We start from the raw sequence: 20,257 nt of genomic DNA on the forward strand, positions 1-20,257 counted from the left end.
GCATTAGGCAATTGGAAATGTATATACATTAGAGTTTGAACACAAGTATACAGAAATATGCTATTACACTGAATTTATGGTACGTACATAATCCTACATTTATTACGACGGTGGTTGGTTCCTTGTACGGGGGATATAAGGACAATGCCCACAGCGCCACGTGATCAAATGTGGTTCCCATTGCATTGATCCTAGAGGGATGACGATGTTGGTGATGATGGACCGAGTCAAACCTGGCTGGGATGTGAACCCCTGGACTCACAATTGGGAGCCCTCTGCCCGACCGAGATGTATCTGGGTTCACAAAGCAAGGTCACAGAGCAGAGAGTCTCAAGAGTGGGGACTAATGCATTGTAAGCAATGCTATTGTAGTTATATTACCAAAGGTAGGGTATTGGCAATGACATATTCTGTTTTCAGCGTTAGTTAGCTTGTATCAGTTGTTTACTTATCCTATTTTAAGAAAAAAAATGGAAACATAATATAAGCAGCTTGGTTTGATGTGAGGACATTAGCCAATGCAGATTATGCTACGAAGTTCACAGCCATAGTACAGGACTTGACTTTCTATTTCCATGGCCAAACAAACCCAGTATGAAATTGTGAGTCATAATAAAACTAAGTAATCAGACCATGCTACTGTGAAAAGAGGTTACTTCTCTCTGGTAATCAGACTAATTAATTTACTTAAATGCTCCCAACACTGGATGCGTGGAACATGCAACATCCTGCTCGCGTCTCGGTCATACCCGGCAAACACATTCAGAGATACCCTTTTGCCGGTTCAAGGAAACGCAATATTTATTTAATGAACTCACTTATACATTTGCTAAATGTGGCCGAACAGTTTGGAATACATTGAGAATAGTTAAAAATGTAATACAAATATTACGTGCTGCATTCAACTGGCCCCTCGGATGTTTGTGATGTCATTCTAAGAAGATTGTACACGTTTGTTTTGTAGAGTATTGCCCTTTAAGCAAGGCCAAGAAGCGCATCAGCGGTGTTCACACAAGGGAGTGTTATTAAACTCTTGATTTTGTTCTAATCTGAGCATTTATTCAGAATTAACTCTCCAGTGTAAACACTGATTGAGTGCCATGGCCAGATAATCTCATCTACCCATGTTGGGTTGTTATTATTTTTTATAACACTTGTCCAGGGCCTCCACTCTTGAACTTCATCGTGCACACTCAAGGTCACATTGCTTGAGTATGATTTCAAGAGGTGCAACATTTATACCCAGACAATAAAATAATCAGCTTGAATTAGCCTTATAACAGGTCGGTTTTGGCACGGACTCTAAAATAACATCGGACAAGCGATTGCAGAATTAAACTTGACGAGTCTGCCTGCCCACGTAATGGGGCAGCACACATTTCCAATGCGGAGACTCGAGCTAGCGGTGTAAATTCCACATTCCTAAGGAAGCCATTTTCTCCACAGGACACCTCCTGTTAACCTTGGGAGTTTCCATCACTTGTAGTAATGTTTTATGTGTGTTAGATAAGACATTTCAAGAGTTTCCGTGTGTCTTATGATATTTCTTTTTATATGTAAGAGATATTTCCTCGAGACGGGGGTAACGCAATTTTCACACCCTACATCAATGCACAGAGAAAGCAAATTCCAGCAAGCATGTAAGAAATATCACATCAACATTCAAACAACCAATAGCTCGCATGAATATTTTAACAAATTAATATATTTGACACACGTAAGGTTATCAATACACAAGTGATATTTATTTTTTATTTACAAAAGCCAATCAGCCACTTCTTTTTTTCCTCTAGGTAGTCAAAAAAGACCTATATAGTTATAGATGAAGATTGTGTTATAGTTTTACGCAGGCGTGGATGCATATCGTCTGCTAGTATTGCACTTAAAACGTTTAAGATACAGATTCTCTGAGAGGATCTCAATAGTCAAAGCTAAACATTTGCACAATTACTTAAATCTCTGAATATTCAGGTCACGTTCAAGTATTCTTAACGGAAGGGATGCACGTGTGTGCTGTGCACCTTAACATGTATTGCAGTAGCATAGCAGCAAGAGGCAAGGGACATCTGTTGCAGTCTACTTACAGAGGTAATCCACAAATACCGAGTGTCAAGAAGGTATAGAATCAACAAACCAGTAGGCTGCAAATGGCAAAATACTCAGAACATTGTTCATTTTGGAGTGACAACATACACCGTAGCGGATTTTAAATAAGAATAAGAGTGTTAGATCGGTTGCCTGGAGCCAGCCGTAATGATTAACACGAATGAGGTTTCGTTTAAAGGAAGACAACCCGTAAGCAAGATAGCTGCTATTTTGTAGCTCTATGCTTGTGCATACAACTGCCACGTGGGGATTACTCTCCTCTGTCTGGTATTATTGCCACCAAACCATATCAATTGACTTCTAATCGGACTTCAGGGAGTCCCGATTCATTCACCGCACCATGCACACATGCACAATAAGCCACCTGTGCGGCCTCAATGCTGACTCGCAGCTACGCTGAAGGCCATAACCTTCGTTCACAAGGTGTTGCCCCTCTAACTCACGGCAACATCATGATAAGCATCACTAAGCGGGGGGGGGGGGGGGGGGGGAAGAGAAAATTCATGTTTAGTGAATGGAGCTCAGGATCTGTGGAGCTCATAACGGTCACAAATCCACCTCGAACCAGTAAATGGGCTTCTGGGGGTGCACTGGCACGTTATTATTCTCACACAAAGTGGATTTCCACAGCAGCATCTCTGTGGACCGACACCCTGCTCTGACATAGAAACTAAACAGAACCCAGTTGTTTCTTGGGCTTTGTCATTCGTTAACGAACCTGTGTTTCTTTCGCACGTTCCAGACTGGACAAGGTCCCTCTCCGATCATGAGGATAGGGAACGGTCGATGTGTATGCATTCCAAACGATAAGTTAACAGGAGCTATAACGAAATATGTTGGATATGTTCTAGATTTGAAAAAAACCAAAGAGTATTTTGGATATGCCCTAAGAATTCACAAAAGGCACAACCTCTGTATTTACAAAAACATAAAGGGTGAATGGAAATTGTCGAATTCCTTTCAACATGTCCCACTTTTGCCAATTATTTTGTAACTGTTGGATAAAAACCTACGTCAATTTAGCTATTACTTTTCCAAATGTATAGCTTCATGCTGGGATATGCACAGGGGCACGCGATTTCTAATCGTCTCACGTTCTGATAAGTTGTGGTTGCTTGCAGTTGAATAGCAAATGCTTAAAACAACCACAATTTGAATTGAGTTTCTTGATCAACCATTGAAGCATCAATACATTTACTTTTATGTTGTTCATTTCAAAATGGTGCATTACATTTTAACTGCAATGTACACATTTCCTCCGGTAATCGCACATGCTAAAATTAAAAGTAAAAAATGAAATACCTTTACAGTTGATTTGTTATGAAACTCAACTGACACGAATACTTCCGTATAAAGAAAACTGATCAGAGTTCTCTAACTAACTCTAACACCTACTGATGAACTCTGAAAGGTGTTACAAATACTGGATGCTTTGAGCAAGATCTACGATTTCATCATTGGCATCGTACCTCGCATGATCGGATATCAACAAAACAACACCGTTCATGTAAAAAGATGGCCACATTCTTAAAATGTACTCGGAAGTGACCTGTGTATACCACTTAATTACTGTCTACGTATCAACAAGCTGTTGGCAAATGTGTCGCTTTTCATATTGGGTTTGCATTGCTCACTGCAACGTGGCGGCGTGCGTCACGCTAGCATACACCGCCCTATACACACACAGCTCTTCCCACGTGGTTAACTCAGTATCCAACTCGAAACCCACTGTGCAGCCGTACTGGAGATTCACGCTCTTCTGGGACCGACTCCCGATGGGATCACCCCCCTCTCTCTTCTCTGTCTCTCTCCACGCTTTCCCCTCGCCTCCGTTGTGCACGAAGCTTCGTGGCTGACACCAACCATCCTTTCACTCCTGGTGCAGCTTCTCGTGAGTCAGCTGACGTTCGTACTGTCGACACGAGAAGGCAGACAACAAAAACACTTAAAGCCTTTAACATTCCGTTTTAATACGCCGCAGCCCAAACTGAAACATAACTCATGAGCTGACGTACTTAGTGTTGAAACATGCTAGTGGGCTTGGGCAGAACATTTACCCGAAGGTGTTATGGCTGGCGGTCGAAACTAATGATGGAGTGGCAGCCAATGTTAAGAAGTCGAAAGGACATCCACCGAGGAGATGGGAGTCATGAGATTAGCTTATGTGCAAGCGCAAGATGAAATGTTGTATGGGAGATGGTTGCACCTTGGGAAGGCCTTCATCCAGCAGTGAATTATGACTCATGGAAATTATGATGACATAGCAAAGATCGCAATCGTTTTTGTTTTTTGCAAACTTCTTACGATGAAATGCGACCTGCTTGGTTTCTGATGAGCCCCGATTGGATCGAATGGACGCAAGATTGTTTGGTTATAAGCTGTGATCTCATAACATACTAGTTTTCTGCACACGACACCAATGTAAACATTGTAAAAACAAGTCTGGAATATATAGAAAACTCACTTCCACTTATGTTGAAATAATATGTAAAAAAATTACTTTGATTACATCACCCAGAATGCACTTAATCTCGACAGACCTCCAAAGCCTGGATCAGGGCTTGGATAGGCGGCCATCGTGCATGGCTGTAGGACGACGTGGTGGACAGCAGAGGAGCCGTGTCGCAAAATACATTGTTGTACTCTACTTTTATAGCTCCCATATATCTACGCTGCCCACCTGCAACAATCCGCACTCACCAGCTTGGTGAAGTAAAGTATAGCAAAATAACAGCTATGATCGACATGGTATGGGGAAAATCTCATGCAGCAGGGGACTGACAAAAGGGTTATAAATGTTAACGCGTACTAAACAGTTCAGAGACAAAGCCAAAACCAATGCAGCAACCAAGCCACTTGAAGAGAATAAAGGACCCAGTAAATGTGCAACTTTGCACCAAAGTTGGTAGGTGGTTGGCGAAATGTTGGTCCAGCGTTCCATGTTGTGGAAGCCACTGATATTCTGATATTAAGAAGCCACTGGAGCTATGCACTCTTAAATCTAGAATTAAAAACTAATTTATTTTTGAGAAGAGGTTTTCCCCTTTTTTCTGGCAACAAAACAGCTGTGTTAAGATGTTAAAACACCAAACTGAAACCTTTTACAAGGAATCATGTCTGCATTAACCACAATACTTGTGGTCAGAATGCAAACAAAAAACGTACTCTGATAATATATGCATTGTCTTTGAAACTGATTGGTCCACACCAGAGACAGATTTCTTTTGAGCCTAGTCTCAAAACGGTGTTAGACCAGAGGACGCCAAAAGGCGTACATTTATTTTTGTGTTTAGTTTGTTGTCCTTCCCCCGCACCTCCGATTTGTACGGTTGGCTACGTACGGTGCGAGGGAAGTTTTAACATTTCCACATAAATGTTTAATGGGGAGGGTGTGAAGTGTCACGCACGTGCTTTGTTGTGGAGTTTGGTTTTACCATTGCGAGCTGCCGGCCGATGTTCCCCATTGTGACTCCTCCTGCAAAAAATATACACGGCAGCCAGGAGCGCACGTAGAGGAAGTCTGGAGATGTGTACCTGTCAACAGAGAGAGAGAGACCGGCTCCCGTCACTAACAGCCACAGTACAGTCAATAGTTATATTGCGTAATTTAAACTGACAGGGCCCGTTCTAAATTTCTACGCTGCCATGGGATAAACAGGGAGCACACTGGACTAGCAATTCAGAGGTCGGAGGTGTGCCTTGATCTCCGAGCATAGCAGTTAAAACAATGGGTAAGTGTACAGATGATTCAGCACCTCTCTCCACCCAGCAGTGAAAATGGATATACCACAGTCAATCAGCAAATGACGAGTGGTGGGGGTAAAGAGTGGGTACTGCCACCTCTTTCAAGATATCTGGCCAACATGGAAGAGTCCTTTCAAATACCAACTTGCACTCCCTCTAGTGGTAGACCCTCCGGCCAGCAGTGGCGTGAGTAAGCGATTGCAGAGCTTTGCCTTTCATCAGTTTCAATCCACTGATGGATGAAGTCGTCCCCTTGCCATGTTAGTCAAGGGGGTTGTTTGACCAGTGCAGGTTGGTGAGCGAGGGGAGATGAACCGAGGACCGGTTCAGATATCACTTGCCACTGCTGTTAGCTATGGCTGGGGATTGAACTCTGGTCGTTTAAAACAAGAACTCAACTAAAGACCGACTGAGCTATATAGCTCATTTTCAGAAGTAACCTGGCCACAAATGAGAGCTCAATGAAGTGGCTTATCACGGGGAAATTTCTAGCAGCCAAATAGTCTCGGCTCATGTTGCTTCTAAATGTGGACGGAAAAACCAGAGGGCTCAGAGAAAAGTCCATTCGATCACAGGGAGAACATGCAAACTCCAAATATATCGGGATCGGGATCAAACCCACGCACCTCCTTCATGCCAGGCGAGGTAGTTAACATCTGGCCACAGACAGAAAGGTTGCCTTTCTGTCTGGAGTTTGTATGGTTCTCCCCCTGTTCTGCATGAGTTTTCTCCAGTTTCTCCGATTTCCATATCACTCAACTGCGATTGCACGAAGCAACATCGCCCCCTACTGCAAAAAACTCGGCAGGACCCCCCCCCCCCAGAAAGCGAGTCTTGAGACTAAGTGAGGCTTCCTGTGTAAACAAACATAATATAATAAAACTAACATGTAAGAGTCAAAAGTGCAATAAGACATTACAGTACAATGGAATGTGTAATAAAATGCTGTGTAAAAGCACGTGGTCTATTGCGCGTGTGCAATAGGGACTGCTCCTCAACCTCAAGTAAACTCCAGTGAAACCTGTAAAGAGGACCTTTCATGACCGTGCAATAAAACCAGATACAACTCCTCTCCAGTGGTAGGCTAAAACGAGATAAGTGAAATTGCTGCCTTGTATTGTATGCACGTTTCTAGTAAAGTGTATTGCGATATAATACAATGTGCAAGGGCCAGCACTGTCAACGTCTGAAACATGCAAACTTTCGTACGAGAGAAACCCATCTGCATCGTACTCTGGCCCCTTATTCAAGTCCAGTCTCAACAGCTTCCCTATTTCCTTTGCTGACGCACTCTTATCTATGAGGTACCTTAATTTGCACATCGCCTCCTAAAACACACACACACCTGAGTTTCTCAAGCACCCCGTGATGCACACGTGACTTGAGAAAGTGGTTTCACTTAAACGCCTCGTGAATCCCAAAAACGTTGTGGTAGGTAGAAAATTCAATTGTGTAACACTAACGCACACAATGGGACAGATGTTTTCATCATTTACTCTTCAGAATATGGAGCAAATGACATCCTGCAACATGGATAACTTTTTACGCGACATCAAATGGTATTTGCAAGCGACCCTGTTATAAGACTTTTCTATTCTTGTTATTTAATTTAAATGTACAGTCCTCCTAATTTCGTGTGGGTCGTGAGGGTTATTTGACCATACATCACCACACTCGTCAGTGGGGAGGTGATGAAAGCAAGGGTGCATCGACGTGGAAGCCAAGAAGTACATTACAATGCACCTTGCTGCAAAGCCCTCTGCTGCCCACCACATAGCCCCAGAGCCTATAGCAGCCTGTTTTATGCATGGTGGCTGTGAAATTCAGAGGGCATATAGCCTTTCGGACCTGATCTGGCTGATGCCAATGGCTTGGCAACAGAAGTTGTAGTAAACAAGATCGCCTCTTATAGTAGACTACAGGCGCGATGTAATGCAAGGGTCAGATGACGAAAATGCCAAACCAATAAGGCCACGAATTGTTCCCAAGCGTGGGAGACCATAGGTTAACCTAACATTGCTTCGCACATATGCATGCAGGTGTAAATATGCTTACACACAAAGATTATTAAGGCGAGTCATGTTAGCAACCACCGATTAACACCAGAAAACCACAAAAGAGCTGTGTGCAACACCACCTCCAGCTGCCACCGTCCCCAAAGTGATGTTGACCAAGCTACACAGGGCAAAGATTTTAGGCCGAGTCGACTTAGAAGGCCAAGTCAGGTAGATACAAATTACCGATGATGTGCATGGCTAAGGATAGAATGCTGTAGGTTGATCATGTAGTAGGGTGCACAAATTACGACGCCCATGGTGTGTGTACTTCTGAATATACATAACGTGCGCAACCACTAGTGCACTGCACATACAAGTCTAGCCAGCTGTCATTACCATCGTAGCACTTGACTCAAAACGGAAAGCCTGCGAGTTTATACCACGGTGGTGGTGGCAAAGTGAACCCATCATAAATTAAGCACTCATTTGTGAGACGTGAATTGTGGTGGGCTCATGCTAGCATTGTCCCCACTATTGGAATGTGGATAATTCCACCGCTGGATGAAAGGCACCATCATGAAGACCACCGTCAAACACAGCTCAAACGATCATCCGAGCAGGGAGATGCTTTGAGGCGACTTGTGTATAAACAGTAAGCATAACGTTTTCCAAAAAAGTTAAATTAGACTTTCCACAATACCTCCAGCAATATTCCAATATATCCGTCAATGCAGTTAATTTATGTTGCAATGAACTTTAATTTTGAACTTTTAGTGACATCTACCAGGTCGGCCTTACAAACCAGGCCATTCAAGCACAATTGCCAGCTGGTAATATTAACTCACCAACTATAAATGGTGCAGGACAGAACTACAAAAAAAACCACTAAGTAGTGATACTAGAAATGTGTACAGCTCCATAACAAACAAAAAACTAAATTCGTTTTTTGGCCACGTGTACAATCAACAAGTCAGCGGACTGCAGCAGTTCATGGATCGGGAAGTCAGAGGTTATTGCCCTGGAAGCTCCTAACCTACACGAGATGGATAACAATGTACAATCGAGGAGCAAACATCCTCTCACTAAGATTGGAAATTATTATACTCGCAAGCACTAACACGTACCTTTTAATTTGAAATTAAATTATATCTGTTATATCTACAAATGCCTAAAATCAAAATTTTCTCATTCTATCGCATATTCACAAGAAATTATAATTTAACATTTAATGTGCAAACGTTATGTTTTTGTTAATAATTGACAAGAGGCATGGAAAACACTCCACTCTTATCTGGTTTGAGAGGATGAAAACAAGTACTTTGGTTTGGTTATGGGATATTATCACAGATAACGTGGGTATTTTCTGAGACAGTGATTCTCAACCGGGAAATGGAAGGTCCCCATTCTGAATAATGGCCATGAGTTAACTGTAGAAATTCCACATTTCTTTTGCAGGAGGTACCTTCGCCACAGGACCCTTCCACTGATTAATTTAACGTTATACTCACTTTATCAACCACAGAAGGATGATGATGAGCTGAATAAAAATTCTCAATTATTATATCCATACTTTTAGTCAAATAAAAACACACCGACTAAATTAGGTTTCCATGACGTTCGATCCATCAAACATTTAGAACTTCCCAAAATTTTTTTACGATCTTTAGACACAGCCTTTCTGCTAAATAGGCTCAGTTCTCCACTCTTCTTATTACATTCTACCTAGGACATAAGAGTGGGGTTATTAGAAAGGAAACGCTTTGTATATTAAGGCCTGACCTGGATTTGCTGTAGCAAGCAGTCTAACTCATGTCTGGCTAGTATTATACCTATGAGCAGCAGCATACTAACGTAGAAACCAGATTGGAAGTTCCAAATGGTCTCCTTTAAGAAAGAAGAGACCACCTGCAGACTTCACAGCACAGCCCCGGCCTGTTTTTAATCGTTAAAGTGAATTACTCGATAGGTTGAATTCCACCAACAACTCAGTTGTTCATAATACATATTTTTGGAATTAGATTGCATAAATATATAAATTACTGAACTCAGATGTTCGGTAATAATGTTTAGCTGGTGGCAAATTCAATACTTTTGAAGGCAAGGATTTGTGGATGGAGTAGACTTGAGAAACTACCCAAACCTGGTGGGCTGTGCATTTAGCAAGAGATGGCAGTGTAGGAAGTGGGATTTGTGAACCTGTCGATGCAAACATTTGAGCATTATCCCCTCTAGGCTCTGCAATAGCCTCCCACTCCCAAAAAACGAAATAAGCCCAAAATTTACACGGTTTTTCGAACATAAAAGCGCCATTCTGGACGAGTAAAAAACTGGCCCACAATAACAATACAATTAAAGGAGGTGGCCGGGTGGCTCAGAGGTCAGCATGCTCAGCTGGCATAACTTAGATCCTGGGTTCGAATCCAGGCACTGACATTACACTGGGCTTTCAAGTGGAGTGAGATGATGGTCTCAGTCATTTCAATGAAAGCACAAAAAAAGCAATCTCATTAAATTTGGTTGTGCACTTAATTTGGTTAAATTCCAGCTCTGACATTTTAAATAAAAATGATACTATCATGCTTCAAACATCACCGTGATATGCAGAGTAGATGGGAAAGTGCTGCTCCCTACTGTGTTGAACAGAGGTGAATTAAAGGGATCTCAGAGGTAGCTCTGTGAAATCTACTTCTGTGGGCCATTTTCAAACGCAAAGGGTTGGACTCTTCTGCAGAAGTTCCGAATGTTTTCCTAGTCTCATGAAATGGTGGCAATAGCAGTCATGATACAATTGGGATTTTTTTTAACCTGCCACAATAAAACAAAGCCACAATGAGGTGGATCAACAGTTGATTTGTGAGTGCTTGCAGCATAAGGACAAAGAGCAGTATAACACCAAGATTCAACCTTTGGACCCTCTTGTTTGTTTATGAAGCAAAAATGTGGATTGGTGTAATTCCAAACTCAATATAAACATGCTTGGTTAGACCTTCCCCAGGTTTTGATCGACCACTGGAACAGATTTTATTACTTTGGATGTCAACAGCCTATTATTTGCTGACTGACTTTACACCACTCTCCATATGCAAAAATATACAACGCGTTATAATACAGTTTCCAAGCACAAAACATTAGGACTCTAGATACAAAACTATTTTCCAGATCCCTGCCACAATGTGGTGAATGGCCGTGACATGGGATCGCGATTGTACTCAATAATCTATTATTTCTTTAGATTTGTTTGCCATGTCTGTCTCTTTGGTCAGTCTTGTTTGGAATGTACTATGCATCTCATCAGGACCGTCTTTCTCGTTTTTTTCTGCCTCATATATGTACCAGGGTTGCCACAAAATTAGGGGCAAGATGAGGAATTTTCAATATCAACACAAAAAGCTGTACATGAAATGAGCAACTCTGTCAAAAACACCTCCCAGGGTAAAAACATACATTGAATAATGCGGGTCAAAAGTTTCTGCCACGTGTATACCGAGCATGTCAGAGGCAGCAACGCGTGCTACAGCCATTCAGCTCTAGGGTCTCTTGAGGTCACGGGCCCTAGAAATAGTTAAATATTTTAAAAAGTCTGATAAAACTGCGGTCCTCTTGAATTGTATCACTTCCACGTCTCCTGTTGACCACGATTTCAACTCTGACCAATATGTACAAATATTCTAAGATAAACGCATCAGCATTGCTGACTTTTGCTCTGGATTTTACATCAGATAAAAGGGTCAAAGGAACATTATTTTATTTTCACGGGTGTGTACGTGACCTTCAGTTGGACTACCTGTGTTTATTTTGCAGTCGGAGTATGTCAATAAAGAATAAAAATACATTGCTTCATCAAGGACGGTTAGGTATTGTAGTACATTAAATCATAATCATCATTGGCCACTGCTGGATGAAGGCCTTCCCAAGCCATCACCAGGGTGGGGGTCACACGGGGTGACAGCAGCCACCCTCCCCTCCATCCTCCTTTCACCATTCACTTACACACTCACCACACTCCCATCGAACAAAGACGGTCACTGCGGCCGTCCGGAACGCTCTTACTTCCGATATTAGGAAGCCACTGGAGCTACGCACTTTTAAATCTAGATTGAAAATACATTTCTTTGGAACTGCTTTTTGTGTTTAGTTTGTTGTCCTTCCCCCGCACCTCCGATTACCACGGTTGGCTACGTACAGTGCGAAAGAAGTTCGACATGGATACAAACACATCCCTCAAGGTCTCTTGATTCAACAATCCATCTAGTTCTTAAATACAAGTTGATCTCATCACTTGATCATTAACCCTCCCATTTGGCTGGCACTCCATCGTTTGTCTCGACTGCTGGCCACCAATTCACATGATCTCCCAAGTCTTGCGGCAATTAGCCATGTACCCTTGTGTATCTTTTATTTTGTTGAATGTTGGTAAACACAACGAATAATTCATCAATGACAATGGTAAATGTAGATATGTGAGCCATACGATGAAACAAAACACATTTCTCCGAGTCATTATGTAAATTAAAGGAGTCTGTCTCTCCCATGCTGCCTTGGTGTATTTCTCCAATAGCTATCGACATAAATATTGAGCAGTTTGTCAGCAATTAAAACTTACCTTTTTATTTTCATAGCATATAATCTCACTGAAGTAGCATTAATATATTTTTAAAAAATCAGTACACTCTTTTACGGGTCATTCCCGGCCGTCGCGATTATGACGATTGTGCTTTCAGAGTCACGTCACAAGACAAAGTATCCATTCTAATCTCTTGCACAGCAGTGCAAACCCTTCGTGTTGGAGAAAAGCCCACAGATGGATATCACAGAGATACCTCTGAGATATCTTCCAAGGATACCTCTGGTCCACACATAGTTAGAGGAGCACTTTCCCACTCTGCATATGAGAGTGATGTTCGTCGCATGACAAACCGATATTTCAATTATAACAGGTGGAAATGAACATAATTCGAAGTGTTAATACACTAGTAAGGTGGGGGTTCAGCAGCACAGCGTGTGAGCACAACTCACTGGTACACTCCGTTGTAGACCAGCAACTGCGTGACCAGCGTCGCAAGGAAGGCGATGCCAATGCCAAGGCCAAAGCCACTCCGCGATCTGTCAAATGTCCACCACAAGCCGATGGACAGGGCGGCCAGCGTCAGCGACAGCTGGATGTTGTTGGCAAAGTCCACTTTCTGGAAGGGGTCACAGTCGTTAAGAAAAACCTACAAAGTACATGATTAATTCTCATTTTGTAATCGATATTCCCAATTGTAAATTTTCAGTGTTGTTCGTCTCATTAGTATTGTTAGTTCGATAGTTTTTTAGTAATTAGCATGTTATATTTGCATATATTTTGCATGACTCGTAAGAGTTTCATACGTGATATTACAACAAGTTTACACCACCACGCTCAGCATCAATTGGTAATCATTGGCAACGTATTTTTTTTGAACAGTTGTAGTTAAATACTATTTGTCAACAGAATAAACTATTTATTTTAAATTAGACTGCCTTACGAAAATGTATCGTATGGCATTTCTATGTATATAAAACTGACGGACACTTAAATCAGGCGTTGTTGCAACCCATCTCCCCTTTACCTTGGCTGACCCAACTTGACAATACAGCAGGAGCAGCTACTCAACAAAGTTTGTATTTAAACTGATCAATACATTCTTGTTAGAGTGATGTACTCAAGGTCAGACAAGTGTGCAGATCACAGGTGGCCTCACTTAACATTGCTTAATTGTAGCAACACATGGCTCGGTCACAGACACGGCCGCATACCATGTCTGCGGCCGTCTGGAACGCTCTTCCTTCCGATATTAGGAAGCCACTTGAGCGATGCACTTTTAAATCTAGATTGAAAGCTCATTTCTTTAGAACTGTAGGAAAAAAGTTAAATATACATACATACATACTAGCCTTAATTGTAGCATCACATGGCCCGGTCACGAACACTAGAGCCTTTTCTTAAAACCAAAAATTATCCACATACTTTTTATTATTGCTCACACTGAATGTCCTGCAACTGCAGTGTAGTAGCATGGCTAGCATGGACCCTGGCGAAAGAAAAAAAACACAAGGTCCTCTTTCCACCTTCCCCCCCCTCTCTTTGTAGCCCACCACCTGCACCCCTCCAGCACGCACAGCCCCGGTGCAATTGCACCGACTGCACACTCCACTGCACACTCCACTGTTGTGCAAGTTCTATTTGGGTCAGAAATGCCCACTGCACACCAGGCAATGGGTGCAACCAAAGGATACGGCACTGGCGTGGTTGATTCCAACGAAGACGGCGACACACCTCATTACGCTCGACCACTCGCGCTTGAATTTGTGAGGCTCCCCAGGCGTCTATCGATGCAGGGGTACAGCAGCCCAATGACAACTGCCAGGCGTGAGGCAACAGGTAGGAAGGGGAAGGGACAGAAACACGTTAAGATAACTATAGTCACAATAATATGAATGTCCCTTACGTACATGGTAAACACAACTGCATAAGATGCATTCATTAGGCATGTCACAAATCATGATCCCCGAATTGATCATTTTCACCAAAAAGGAGTAATTATGATTAAAAATATAATAGGCTTTACCCTTTCAGGCAATAAAACATGTGTTAAGATGTTCAAACACCAGATACCTTTTTCAAGGCATCAAGTCTGCATTAACCACACATACTTGTGGCAAAAATATGCAAACAAACATGCTCTGATAATATATGCATTGTCTATTAAACTGATTGGCCTACACAGGAGACAGCCTTCTTTATGGCCTTGTCTCACCACTGTCAGACCAGAGAGCGCCAATAGGGGAACAGTACAAAGACAACGCAAGTATTGGAGCATTTATAACTCGGGTTGAGCAGTTATAGCTATGTTACCTTTTTGCCAGTATCAATGATACTGGTTGATAATATGTAATCGATTACTTCAATATTCATAATGCCCAGCTGTGGCATAAATATTGCAATGTCAACTTTTTAAAAACAGAGAATGCAAGGGACGAGGTCAAAAGAGTTTGACCGAATGTTGCAACTTACACACATCAGCAATAAGCAATGGAACACTGTATTCAGCGGACACAGCGAAATCATTTAGGGCAAAAAATAAAAATGCATTGGCAAGCAACCAGCATTAATGCAATGTCACGCGAGCAGAGGGTGAATCGTGTCGGGCAACGCTTTCCATGCCAGCCTGCTGTGCGAGAGCCCTGTAATAGGAAACCGTGACAGCTGAAGGAGCGGGGGAGGATCAGTTGGGTCAAGTACAAGTGCACAACCCTGGTACTCGGTGCTGATGCAGCTCTTTTGGTGGGATGTCATTAGAAACCAAGGGCAATGTCATAGCATTGCGGGTGCGGAGGAGACAACCTCAAATGCCATTGGTTCTCGGGCACGACAAGAAAATGTGTTGCTCAAATCCACAGACAAACAATTGTGTATCGATTAAACATTTCAACATTGAACTGCTCACATGGCAAACAACACGAGTATGGAGTTAGACATTCACCCCTTTGATTTGATGAATTGTCAAGAATTTAAGTCACTACAAGATTCAACAAATCAATTATTTTGTTTGTCTCTGTGGTGAACATACAATCTAGTGCAATAAAAAAAAGCTTCATAAGCATATTAATAAAAAAATAAATGCTTCTTATATGTGTAATGTAGCATTCAGAGACGCTGTCTTGCTTAAGTTATATATATTGATTATATATTACAGCCCACCCGACTCTATGCCATGTTATCAGGTGGACGCAGGTTGACTATATACAACTGAGTGACTCTATGCAGTTGCTACGCGACGTTCACTATATAGCTGACTGACTATATAGGAGCCGTCGATGTAGTAGCCACGGCGGAGATATACAAATTCTTTCCTAGCCTTCGAAGACGATGAGGGCGGTCCACCGTGATGACAGCGACGACGGTCCGGACCCCGAATCCCCACAGCAGCCCTGAGCCCCGCTCCACGCTGCCTTTTATATCCCCTCGGCTCTGCCATGCCCCTTTTCCCCGAACTCTCTCCTTTGACTCACTATAACACCCCCGGGGGTTCCATCTCTACCCCCGCGTTGACGCCTCACCCAGTTACCTCACTTGACCCTTCCTGTCCTCGTTCGCTGCAATCATTATTTATAACAACTTGGCCCCGTACTGTCCTTACATCTGTATAGTTAATCCATTGATTGTGAATCAAGTATAAGAATGGATTTTTATTGATGATATGCTAAGAGCTCAAACAGGAGCATTTAAAAATATGAAAACATTGCTATGTAAACAATGCAGGCTTTGAACAGAAGTTTAAGTAGTGTTGCACAATGGACAACTGCCATTCATGTCACTGAAAAGGGAACAAAAACCATTAGGAATGGATTTATATATACAATAAAATCCCAGTTTACGTCGGGGATACGTTCCTAAAGGTGCGACGAATGTCGAAACTACATAAATCAAAGCAATTTATAGGGCAGGTGAAGGCGAAGACCAAGGCGATGGATACGAGAAGTGTGGGTTGTTGAGACGATGCAAATCAGGTAGTGGTGTTAATAAAGTGACGACATATTTGCGAAAGGGGGTCGCTGGATATCAGTCAGGCATCCATATGTAATAAAGCACTTCGACGACGATCTTGGATTCGTGTCTTCTTAATTATTCATATCTCGACGGCTGGATAGCTCCGCGTTCTTTCCACGTAATACCGCTCGCTCCTCGTTCCGCGGTGTAAGTTGTTGTTGTCCTGTGCACGGCTCGCTCACGCTCCCCGCTCCCGCGCACCGCTGGCAGACGGCGCGCGAGGAGACAGCCTCCGGACCGCTACGTGGCCGCTGGCATTCCGGAGGCGCGAGACGTGGTCCCGCTTCCGGACTTCACACACTGACCACGAGCCTCTTCCTGTTTCCCCTTATAACCCCTCTCACACGTCACCAAGCCCCGCCCATAGCCACGCCCCCTCACGAACCCTCTAGATGGTTACCCACAAGCACCCTTGAGCTCCGCCCTTGAACTTTGGCCCAATTGACCCCATCCACCTAATTGTCTAATGGCTGAAGCGGCGGAGCCTATCCCACAGATCGGCGACCGTCGGTGTACTCTTGTATTTACACATATATGGATCACCCTGTATAATAATAACAATACAAAGGGAATCCGGCATAACCTGCTGCAGTGCCGCAGCAGAGCGGCACCCACCACGCGGAGGAGAAGAGGCTGGCGATGACGTCGGGTGGGAAGAGCGTGACGTTGCGCTGGATCTGCAGCAGGTTGAGCACCAGCGCGAGGAAGACGCCCACGGCAAACAGCACGGCGCCCCGCGCCACCAGGCTCACCCACGAGTGGGTGCTCAGCGGGCCCTGCAGCCACGGGCTGGCAAACGCGACCAAGGCACTCCAGTCCAGTCGGCCCATTGTCGAGGAGGTCTGTTCTGGACTCGTATGAGACATTGTAGGGTTCATCTGAAGCGTTGAGAGATTGATGATTTCCAAGTGGAAGACGCAATCAAAAACAAATGTGTCGAAGCGTCCCCTTCTCTTAGTTTGTACTTTCTCAGTTTGTTTTTCTTGTCTGTAATGATACACTTTAGCTCAAGTCTACATGGTTTGTTGTTCAAGCTCTCATCTTGATCGGAGTGGGTTTCTGGTTTTCCAGGACACCTGTAAAAGAATGCACAAAGAATAGTTTTTTGCATAGGTAATTATGAATTATGATAAATTAAGACATTCTCTCTGTCGCCATACAAATTACATTTTGGACTGTACTTGTTATCAAAACCTTTGCATTTAAATTTTATGGTACTAGGGGGAGAAAATGTTTTTTGGGGGGGTTGACAATTTTTGTAAACCTGTTGGATCAACATTTTACCCCCACATCTGAGGGGGGGGATTCTACTTTCTTTAACTTTTGATTCAGGCCTTCTGAGAGGCTTTATAATTTAGTTGACGGACAAACGGAACGCCGAGGTTTTATAATAGTTGTCTTGGTGTGGTCTGGGACAGTTTTTGCTATTGTTTGCTGCCTTGCCCAAGTTTGGAAATTGATGTACTTTTGCTACTTGAACTTATGATTTTTTTGTAATTTATTTACCTCTCCTATACAAGCGTACCCCGTTTATCGCTACCTGTACAACGATGATTCGTTATAGAGATGTTTGTTCTCGGCCAAATTTGTATTACTACATGTATACAGTACTAGCTGTACTACCGGCTTCGCCCGGGACTTGTATCCACCACGGCCGGCCGCCTTTGTCTCCCCAGTGGCGATGTTAATACGCCACAAGTTACTCGTTTGAGGCTGAGTCGACCTATGGGAGGTTCAAATAATCTTGACCGGTGGTGGCCATGAGCGGGAATCGAACTCGGTTCGCCGGGTTGGTAGCGCAGCGTAGCGTTAACCACTACACCCACCGCTCCTCACACACAGACGCACAGACACACACACGACACACACACAGACACACGCAGAAACACACAGACAGACACAGACAGACACACAGACACACAGACAGCACGCTAACCACTACACTACCGCTCCCCACACACCACACACGCACACACCAGACACACACACAGAACACACACACAGACAGACACAGACAGACACACAGACACACAGACAGCACGCTAACCACTACACTACCGCTCCCCACACACCACACACGCAACACAGACACACACACAGACACACACACACAGACACACACACACAGACACACACACAGGCAGCACGCTAAGCACTACACTACCGTTCCCCCTACACACCACACACGCACACACACAGACACACACACAGACACACACACAGACACACACACACAGAACACACACACACACAGCCACACACACAGACACACACACACAGATACACAGACACACACACAGGCAGCACGCTAAGCACTACACTACCGTTCCCCTACACCACACACGCACACCACAGACACACAGACACACACACAGACACAGGCAGCACGCTAAGCACTACACTACCGTTCCCCTACACAACACACGCATGCGCGTCCATAGGTACACATACGCGCTTGCTGCAGACACACACATACACACACATACATACACGCACATACACACAAACACATACACACATGCACACACAGACATACACATACATACAAACACACACATACATACACACAAACACATACACAATACACACACACATACATACAGACACCACATACATACACACAAACACATACAGACACATACATACACACATACATACAGACACACAGACATACACATAAACACATACACACATAGTCATGACCCGGCTTTGCCGGGACTTGTATCCACCACGCCCGGCCGCCTTTGTCTCCCAGTGGCGATGTTAATACGCCACACCAGTTACTCGTTTTGAGGCTGAGTCCCTCCCTCGCCACTCTGCCTCCCTCGCCACTCTGTAGAGGACGTGAAATTTGTATGAATTTACCTCAGAGTGGCGTGTTGGGTGTCGAGGCCTAGCACCGTGCAGAGCCTCCCGCCTTGCCTGATTTTCCCACCCGGCGAACGCTGGGTACGGGTGCCGGTCCCCCCCCCCCCCCCCCCCGCGCTATTAAAAATGGCGTCCACCGCGGAGAAAAGTTGCTACTCGTTGCCAGGGGCAACCGCCGTCCAATGAAAGCGGCGAAGTCGTTAGCTGTTGCCAGGGGCAACCGCCGTCCAATGAAAGTGCGTATGGTCCGAAATCCACATACACAGACAGACAGACATGCACGATTTTATATATATAGATATCTAAAATTAGCGCGGTGTATGCTCTAATCCAAATACTGGACGGTTGTGAGCTCCTGTTCACGCTCTCCGCCCTCAACCAATGAGCGAGCGCTAAATTGAGTTGGCGTGGCGTTTCTCTCCACCAATGAACGCTTTCCTTTTAAAACCGGGAGGGGGGGGGTCAAGTCAGATTGGACTGAACCACTAGGTGCAAGCTGTCGCGCTCCCACCTTCTCCCAGCGCTGCCAAGTTCACCATATCAGGTCCCACCATGCACTGGTGAGTACACTGTTAATCTTCATCATGGGACCTCCATTGCCAGTACCAAAACATGAGAATAGGTTTTCCCCTTTTTCTGGCAACAAAAACAGGTGTTAAGATGTTAAAACACCAAACTTATATATGTCTACTCTGTCTGTGTGTCTCCGTTCCTCTTGTTTTTTGTTTTGTCTTTTTTGAAATTTTCACACTTAAATTCTAACTTAGCAATCTTTGAAATACGTAATCGACCAGGCTATGCGTTAATTGTGTGTTGACCGACTCTCTGTGTCGTTTTACATAACATTTCGATACTTTGCTCGGTTATTTAATTTTAGTGTGTTTCTTTTCCCCCTAAGCCTGCTCACTCCTTTTTGTTGTACTCATTGACATGTAAATTTTGTCTCTAACCCTCCCTCTCGCTGCCTCCG

At 43.7% G+C, this 20,257-nt stretch overlaps 1 protein-coding gene across 1 annotated transcript; it reads right to left on the reverse strand.

Moving 5' to 3' along the window:
- Positions 1-774: 774 nt before the first annotated feature.
- Positions 775-17,390, reverse strand: LOC133362607 (insulin-induced gene 2 protein-like). Its single transcript, XM_061581531.1, is given in 6 exon segments — positions 775-4,018; positions 5,541-5,640; positions 12,864-13,030; positions 14,106-14,185; positions 14,188-14,229; positions 17,003-17,390. Coding segments are annotated over 6 exon segments (726 nt in total). The 5' UTR covers positions 17,298-17,390; the 3' UTR covers positions 775-3,976.
- Between the last annotated feature and the right edge of the window lie 2,867 nt (positions 17,391-20,257).

Source organism: Lethenteron reissneri, unplaced genomic scaffold (genome assembly GCF_015708825.2).
Source record: "Lethenteron reissneri isolate LAM-NWPU_2019-01 unplaced genomic scaffold, ASM1570882v1 scaffold_1545, whole genome shotgun sequence".
In the NCBI taxonomy this organism is placed as follows: Eukaryota; Metazoa; Chordata; class Hyperoartia; order Petromyzontiformes; family Petromyzontidae; genus Lethenteron; species Lethenteron reissneri.